Source organism: Haliotis rubra, unplaced genomic scaffold, assembly GCF_003918875.1.
Source record: "Haliotis rubra isolate DU_JTF1 unplaced genomic scaffold, ASM391887v1 Scf149, whole genome shotgun sequence".
Classification (NCBI taxonomy): Eukaryota; Metazoa; Mollusca; class Gastropoda; order Lepetellida; family Haliotidae; genus Haliotis; species Haliotis rubra.
Genome location: NW_025765436.1, coordinates 1,816,596 through 1,826,183, shown reverse-complemented (window position 1 = coordinate 1,826,183; position 9,588 = coordinate 1,816,596). Strand labels below are relative to the sequence as shown.

At 41.3% G+C, this 9,588-nt stretch overlaps 1 protein-coding gene across 1 annotated transcript in view; it reads right to left on the bottom strand.

The window, feature by feature from the left end:
- Positions 1 to 366: 366 nt before the first annotated feature.
- The window catches only part of LOC124270021, a 33,721-nt gene continuing 24,499 nt past the window's right edge, over positions 367 to 9,588 (bottom strand). The window contains exons 2-3 of the mRNA XM_046705044.1: positions 5,530 to 6,870; positions 367 to 4,529 (exon numbers count right to left, since the gene is read on the bottom strand). Of these exons, the coding sequence (XP_046561000.1) occupies positions 4,324 to 4,529; positions 5,530 to 6,870 (1,547 nt within the window). The 3' untranslated portion in view covers positions 367 to 4,323. The remainder of the gene's footprint in view (positions 4,530 to 5,529; positions 6,871 to 9,588) is intronic.

Genomic DNA, 9,588 nt, shown 5'->3' with positions numbered 1-9,588 from the left:
AATGTGACGTATTTCTGAACGCAGTGTTAGTGTGACGTATTTCTGAATGCAGTGTAAATGTGGCGTATTTCTGAACGCAGTGTTAGTGTGACGTATACCGTATTTCTGAACGCAGTGTTAGTGTGAGGTATTTCTGAACACAGTGTAAGGGTGAGGTATTTCTGAACGCAGTGTTAGTGTGACGTATTTCTTAATGCAGTGTTAGTGTGAGGTATTTCTGAACGCAGTGTTAGTGTGACGTATTTCTGAATGCAGTGTTAGTGTGAGGTATTTCTGAAAACAGTGTTAGTGTGAGGTATTTCTGAATGCAGTGTTAGTGTGAGGTATTTCTGAACGCAGTGTGTTCAACAAACAACAAACATGGAATATAGTACAAATATTTAATAGTTGGTGGAAGTAAATTTGTACACAGAGAAACAAAGAGTTGAGTACAAAAATAGAGGTTTGGCGTATATAATACAACTAAAACGACAACCGAAACGTAAATGGATACTTAACTGAGATCATGGAAGTATACCTGAATTCTTGAGGAAAATCATTATCATCTATAGGCGCTGTTAATCACTACAAAATTAGATAAACGTCTAGCTCTTCCATTGTATAACATAGTTGTAGAGGATCTTTACAATATTCTAAAAACTCTAAAAAAAATTAGTGTTTTTTTCCTTTCACATATTTTTATATGTACATGTCTTTCAACGTCAACAAATACTACTTAAATATTTCCGAAAAATGGGCGCTTCTGAGCAATAGACGATATAAAGTGATCTGTTCTAGTTTTCTCCTTTCTATGCCCCTGATGTTAAACTTACAACTGGCATAACGGGAACAAGTAGGTATGCTGGCTTCACATGGGAAGTAACAAGCGGGTTAGCGATGAAAATATTTGTGAGAAGATTACGTAACTTACGAATGACGTCATACAGGTAAAGTAACGAGACTACGAAACATGTCACCAAGAGCTAAATAACAAGAACAATGTCAACTGACACAATCGTGACAATCACCGTAATAGAAATATAGCGGTTGGAAAATATGGTCAAATGTTCCCAAAATTGAAATTTCTAAACAAATTCACATTCAAAGAATTACTGGAGTTTAAGAAATGGAATAATATTGTTTCATACAAGTAAACTGCAAAAGAGGAATGAAAGCGACAGGTCTTATGCACCCTTCCCCAGAGTCAAATAAAGGGGAGGTAACTCTGTCAAGCATACTTGCTTCAAACACAACCTCATTACTACAGCGTTAAAAACAGACACGATTTTCGCTTATGATAATTGATATAATAAAAAGAATAACCCTATAAATAGAAAAAAATCATGTGTACGTTTTACATGTGACAATATTCATAGACACAGTATTTACAACTATGTGCACTATTCGAGTTAACTTTGTGCAAAGAATTGCCCTCTATATGTACATGAACGATTTATATACACTATGCACAACGGGAAGTGAGGGAAGGACCTGTGCAGAAGAGAAGTATACTATTCACATTTTGCTAAGGATCAAATCATGGATTCAACAGAAAACTATGATGTGGGGTCAAATTTGGTTTAAATATCTACGCTTATTGTAAGCATGGATCCTTGGTTTCAGTTTGTCATTTCGTCTTGTGGATCCCATACCTCCTATTGACAGGTGTTGCGTACTTGTCAATAACTTGTTCCATGATTTGCAAAATGGTTGACTGGTGCCATGAAAACCATTTTATGGTTACTATGTATCAAGTGCATAAGGTTAGATTAAAGTGAGTGCTTGCCCATGGAGAGGCTACCATATTATTATTTATCCAGTTTTAAATGGATACAATTTAAAATTATAAATCTACGTTTAAGTGATCCTTAGCAAAGTGTGAGTAGTATATAAAGGTGTCCGTCTTCGATTTATGCTGATCTTTGGGGACAGCTTCGCACCAAGACAAATTGGCACATCATGGGATGACTAGCATATATACTCTACAGCTGATGCAAAAATACATACAAACTTGAAGCTTCAGCTGAGTGTTAATAACAAAGCTCGATCTGGTGGCCATTACACCTTATTAGAGCCCCGATCGTGTACTATCATTATACTGAATTGTTTACATAAGGTTGTTTGAGCTTTTAAATAGTCCGTCATAACGACTAAAATGACATGCAAAATGGGTATGCCATGATAATATACACTACTCCGCGTTTGACAATGACTTGACAATAATTCAATGAGTGAGTGAGTTTAGTTTTCCGCAGCTTTTAGCAATATTCCAGCAATATCACGGCGGGGGACACCAGGGCTTCACACAAATAATTCAAAGATTCAGTATGACTACAAGTATATTTATACACTATACACAGTTGAGCGGTATATGAGTAAAGGTTCCTAACATAACTGCCCAATGTTCGAGCTATAGAAAAAACACTTTCAAAGTGTAACGTGGCGCCTTTTCTATATCATGCTTTATATACAACATAGCGGATGATGGAAGTTATTACGTTCCCACGGGCTGACGTGATAGATTGATCGAGCGCTTCCAGCGGATCCTGACGTCGCACTGTCCTTTCCACTATTCATAGGCTCCACAGGAAAACATACGTTTCAAAAGAAATGCTTCAAAGACAAGTGATAGATAAATAGTAAATAGAAAATGGAATTTATAACCATGTACAGGAGATCGCTTCAGAACGTTTCCCAGAATACTGTTATTCCATCGCATGATCTCACTCATCAAGCTCCCACAGCTGTTGTTTAGCTTTATTTGTATATATAGTGAGGGAGTTTAGTTTTAAGCCACTTTTAGTAATACTCCAGCAATATCACGACGTTGGAAATTTGCTTCACACATTGTACCCATGTGAGGAATCGAACCCGGGGTTTCGGTGTGACGAGCGGACGCTTTAACCATGAGAGAGGGGACGCTTTGTTGTTGCCAAAAGCAGATGAGGTGGGTTTAACGCTTATTGGATTTCAGTCATATGATGACGTGTGAGTATGGGTTTACGCCGAATTTAGCAATATTCCAGCAATATCACGACATGGGACATCAGAAATGGGCATCACACATTGTACCCATGTGGGGAATCGAACCCGGGGCTTCGACGTGACGAGCTAACACTTTAACCACTAGGCTACCCCACGATGACGTGTGGTATTAATAAACCAGCATAAGAGGTGAATACTAACGTCAGAATGGGTAGAGAAATGCCGCCACGGCGATTGGCTACAAATCCCGAAGCAATCGCATTAATTTCAACTTACCAGTCAGGTCAGGGGGATAACATGAGAAGCGTGTGCCCAGTGGGTGTAGTATCGGGTCTTTAATTTGATTTTACTCAGCGGAAACTGAAATATTCATTTTGTTGCTGATCTTTACAGAAGACAAAGTGTCAGGTACCGCTTGGTCATTCTGTTTGAACTTGATTCCTTGGGAAGTAAAAGCGATGACTTTGTCTCCAGTGGCAGCTATACGTGTACGTCTACGATCACAGAGAAATGACTGCAGCATCCCTAGGAGTACTTGGTGTAATTTTCACAGACAACTGAAACTCGGTCGTTCACTCTAATTGGATTACAGTTTGGATCAGACTAGCGATTCCAAACGAGAGATTCAGAATGCATTTTTTCACATTTGGTCTCGTTTGAACTTAAATTTTAGAATTTTAGCGTATATAATGAGACTGAGCTATAGGAAGTAAGAACACATCCATTGCAATTCAGTTATAATGGTGCAAGGCAGGACGTTATCGGTGATTTGCCAAAGAAACATAGTCTACTGTAGGTCACTAGTCGTAACTACACGAGGAGATACTACAAACATTATGTCAAATAATTGAAAATGCGATCATTATGACATAACCGATGACCTGTTTTCCACTTTGGGTACAATGTTTGACATCAGGAGGACACCCGCCATCGTCAGGTGGGATCTGACCATACTTCTCCAGACACATCACTAATCACATCTGACTGCCTCCTTGTTTAATACACCGTATGACCGTGGTCCTAAAATCCTAGGGATTTGCTTATTCTTTACTGTTGGACTCCGAGCAGTTTCGAGATTCTCACAGACTTGGTGCTTCATGGTATTAAAACGTGTCATGGATTTCATGAAATGAACACATTTATCCGATGAATTCATTAATAGTCCTACCTCCTTGGAATTTTTGACGTCATCGACTGGTCAACACTGAGTTACATCCGGTCCCAAATCAAGCACATCTAACACCTGTTGAAGGTCCCTTGTGGGCGCTTCGAGACACTTACACTTTGGGTTTAGGAGACACCCAACATAAACCCTCCATGGGTTGTACGATGACGTCACAAAAGTACTCATCACTGTCGTCATGTCCGGCTGGGAAATCTGTAGGAAGGGGGGATAATCACGTCTTGTGTATTGACTCTTCGGTACTGGAGGTATTCCCTGCGGATCTGTTTCCGGTATAAGCAGACGACCACAAGCGACGCAATGAGCATGATGAAGAGTACCCCCATAATGAGCACGTACAGTTTTAATATTAACGTGTATGCGAAGCTGTCTGATTTGCGCTCTGAAACAACAAACACACAAAAATCAGAACATGTTAACGATAGTTCACAGATGTTGCAATGACCCCTAACCACAGTAGGTAGCAACAACAGCTTGCTGATTGTATTCCAGTGTAAGTTACTTACAACATGTATTCTACATATTTCTCTCTTTGCATAGTACAGTAATAGTATGGTTTTACGCCGCTTTCAGCAATATTTCAGCATTATCACGGCGGGGGACAGCAGTAAAGGGCTTCAAACATAGTACCGTAAATTATACTTCCTGTCATCCCTTTATAGCATTAAAACATGCATTCATGCTGTCAACACTCCTCCCCCAACAAAACACAAAACAAAATATATAATAACAAAACCAAGAAAACCTAAACAATTGCCGCAAAGAAAACGAGTTAATCCTCAGGAAGAAAACTACTAGGTACTGTCCGTGATCCACCTGTACAGCTATAACCAGATTCGTTTTTTAACATTTTTAACAGATAGCTGTGGATGTATTTTGGGAACCACAAAAGGGTGTTTTCTCCATATATTAACAGCAATTATTTTGTTCAAATAGAGAAGGAATACAGAAATGCGAGTGCAAGTGCTTTTATGCCATTCAGCAATTTTACGCAGTAGCCTGCAAAAGTTTACCCATTGACCCTAGGCTGGGCGTCCCATTGGTAATATCGCAGGTATGTGGGTCATCGCACATTTTAAGCACCATGGCCCTGTTTCCCATCGGGATCGTAGAACTACGAATGTCGTAACAATAGTTTGACACAGGCATTCGACATTCATAGTGCTAAGATCGCTCTGTGAAAAGCGGCCCAGATCAACACTGAACTCTTACGACAAGCATGGGAAAGAGGAAGCCCATCCCATCTTACAAGATACTGTTCATAATTATATGCCATATACACAACTAAACGTTTTCGGAGGACTTCACCTTTCAGGAAATGCTGAGTTGTGCACAACAGCCATAAAGATTAATGTTTCATTGAAATACGAATAAAGCATTACCAATGCAGTTGGGCATTGTCTCTGTGATGTCCCAGTGGCAACCATATTCCTGTCCATCACAATGTCTGAGGATGAGGTTGACCACGTGACTATTCTTGACATCATCATTGAGTAACACATTGGTCCTAGATGTCATCAGATACTTCTTGGTCAGCACATTCTTGAGCTTATACTTCGATGAATAGTTGGCCACCGAGGGCTCGATGGTAAATGTTTGCGTGTTTCTGTCCTGGGGTCTCAGGGCATGGCTACACAACAGCACCTCGTCGTCTTCGGCTCCAGCAGCATTGCGGTCGTCCAGTTCGTCCTGGATATATTTTAGGAAAGACCTATCAAAACCTACGTAACACTCATTCTTCCCGCGGATAAAATATCCAAGTTTTCCAAAGGGAAGTGCTGATTCAAATGTCCATGTGGCAGGGTCATCATCAACGTCCTTCCTTCTGGCACATTTGACTGCGGTGCCCTTCACTTCTGCCGACGCCAGGTCCACTGTCCCTTGTTGGCTGGATAACGTTTGTGACTCAATATTATACAATACTTCATTTGTCAGTGGTTTTGACATGTACAAATCTTTGGCAACCTCATGGAACAAAGCTGTCATCAACATCGGGGTACACATCTTAAGGTGATTGTTCTGAGCGAGAAGATCCCGTTCCATTATGACAATCCTTTGTCTGCAGCGGATGTCTTCTGGCGCGCACGTCATGTCGTACAGAAGGGCTCCTCGGACCTGGAGCTTCATCAGTTGGCTTAAAAACGACATGGAGTCATTCACTGCTATATTCAGACTAATAGGACTTTCTGACGTTGACGTCATGTCGCCTAGTTTCTTTGTTACATACTTTCTCAAGAGACTGTCGTCCTCAGGGTCGTCTGTGCCTCGAATCTGGGAATCGATCAGTACAAACAAGGCTGGTAGGTTCTTGTGAGCACTTTTGAACAGAGATTTCATTTGTCCTGCTGCAGATTTTCTCATTTTCTCAATAGGAAGGGTTCCATTGACGCTAGTGTCATACACCTTCTGAAGTATATACAGGATTGCCTTCCACCTGTCTAAGTATTCATCCATGTCATAAACAGTTTTCAAAACTTTCGAGGCATTGGTGCCCAACTCCTGGAAATGTTGATTAAGACTACTTGAGTCAGCGTTCAGTTTTTCAAACTCCTCCTCAATGTGTCGAAATGAATCTGGATTCCTATTGCCGACAAAGCCATCAACGCTTAGCTTGTTGTTAAGCGAAGGGTACTCTTTGCCATATTTGGACACATATGACTTCGAGTTACCCTCACCCTCCTCAAAGGAATTCCCTCGGCAGTGTCCACACGACAGCAACACACCTGCAAGTAAGCAGAAAACAGCTTTACATATCTAATTTGTCGTATGTCATCTAGGTGTACACAGGTGTTCCGATCAAGAACAGTGATACAAAGGAAGTTGACATGAAGGACAGGGCTTGACATGAAGGACAGGGCTTGAAATGAAGGACGGGGTTGACATGAAGGACGGGGTTGACATGAAGGACAGGGCTTGACATGAAGGACAGGGCTTGACATGAAGGACAGGGCTTGAAATGAAGGACGGGGTTGACATGAAGGACAGGACTTGACATGAAGGACAGGGCTTGACATGAAGGACAGGGCTTGACATGAAGGACAGGGCTTGAGATGAACGACAGTACTTGACCTGAAGGACAGGGCTTGACATGAAGGACAGTGCTTGACATGAAGGACAGGGCTTGACATGAAGGACAGGGCTTGACATGAAGGACAGGACTTGACATGAAGGACAGGACTTGACATGAAGGACAGGGCTTGACATGAAGGACAGTGCTTGACATGAAGGACAGGGCTTGACATGAAGGACAGTACTTGACATGAAGGACAGGGCTTGACATGAAGGACAGTACTTGACATGAAGGACAGTACTTGACATGAAGGACAGTGTTTGACATGAAGGACAGGACTTGACATGAAGGACAGTGCTTGACATGAAGGACAGGGCTTGAGATGAAGGACAGGGGTTTCACATTAACAAATTTCATTAATGACGCTAACCAATTTTTTTCGATGATTGATCGGTTGTAATAAACCAATCATCAATTATGAGATTTTAACCAATTCCCAACACTACCGGGGAGACGTACAAAAGCACCGAGTGCTCATCAAAAGTAGTAATCTATGTCTGTTATTTCATCCATAAGTTATTAATACTGTCCACATGATCACTAATTCATTCCAGGCTCTAAGTAATTAACTGAATATACACTACACCATTTCAATACTTTACAGGACCCTCATATTATCTGCAGGGACACGTAAAATTTACTCATGGGGGTTCACTTTATATAAGTCAAGGTAAAACCCTGTGAAGGATACATCCAAATATACCTCACTCTGTCCCCAGTACACAGTGTGTGTTTTGTAGATGCGTACAGAAATGAGCCAATGTTGAACGTGGTAGTGTTACAAGGCGGAGGCGACAAGGACACAGCTCCCTATACACTTCAACCACAGTAGCCCATCACCTTGGCCACAATCCACACGTCTTGACGAACATCACACTAAACCACATGCCCCCTGTGTTAGGCTGAGCCAAAAACGTGTACCCTATTTTGGTCTTGACCACCCCAGACCACACAGGCCCTATTTACTTTAAGTCTCCTTCCCACCATAAACCAGGGCCAATTGTACCGTAAGCTCCCAAATACATGCCCTAACCTCGTCATCCCGAACTATTGTACTACACAATAGCTAATCACCACGACAGCCCCATATAATGAACAGTTTGGTTAACGAATGCAGATGGTTCAGCAAACGTTTCTAGACACATATAATAAAACCCAAGAGCAAAGCATCACTGTCTGTCTCGGATCTAAGCTCGGAACTTGATTTGCCAGTTAGCAGTATATAATGAATCTGGTCCCTTGATACCAACGTGTGCTCTTTACACTGACCGTAGTTAGTCTGGAGAGTATCCCTATGGGATTCAGAGATAATGCTTTTATATCGCCCGTCCTACTATTATAGTAGTTGAGTCAATTATCTGATTAACTGTTGCAGCATTGATATTGCTAATTTATCTCCATCGTCCACACCAAGCGTCCAGGCAAGAAATGAACATGAAATTGACCAGCAATAATGCTAATGACGGACGGATAATTCAGCTGTAAATCTTGTAATAGACGGCGTGTAGATTGTTATAGATGCTGATAACAGCAGAGTTGAGACCAGCCTTAGAAATATAGTTCTAGAGCGTTCATTTGATCGATATCTGCCAGCTCAGCTTCTTCAACCAGGGCTATGGCTCACGTCTATTGCATCAGTGTTGATGCCCTGAGATTAAGCTATGTTATCATGAGGAGGAGCAGCATGATAGGGGATTTTTACACTGCCCAATATTTCAGATTAATGTCTTTTTAATAATGTGCATGTTCATCATCTATTTGTCTTACTTATTTTTCGTTTTTGTTGGGTTTTTTAAACATTTTCTCACCAGCGCACACCAACAGCACTGAATCAGCAACCAACAGCCCAAACGGTTGGCTGTATTTCTATATAACCGTTTGATCTACTATCAAGAGGAGATTAGCTATCTAGATACTATGTCGACACATCCTTAAATAGTGTCCTTATTCCATAGTCGTGCGAGTGATTCCTGGACAAAGTGGTGGTGGTGTGTGGGCCTGTGCAAGAGCTCAGGTCACAAATCAGTTGAAGTTTCAGCAACGTTGGACGCGGAGAGTCTTTGGATGGGTGGCCTTGTTTGGAAGCTTGACTGATGAGAGTTTATACGACTTCAATCATACCCCCTAACAAAAAAGTCATGTGATCTTACTTTAGGAACGCAACTTTGTTCAAAATAGCCTCTGTTCACCCAGCAGTGAATAGGTAACCGTAGGGATGAGATGTTCACTGGACTCTTAACCTTCTCGCGTCTCACGGGCAGGCTGGATTATAGTGCACACTGATATATTGACCAGGGTAACAATGTTACCACTTTAGCATACACGTGCACATTGTGTATGGAAGTTAACGTAATATAAGTACACACATTAG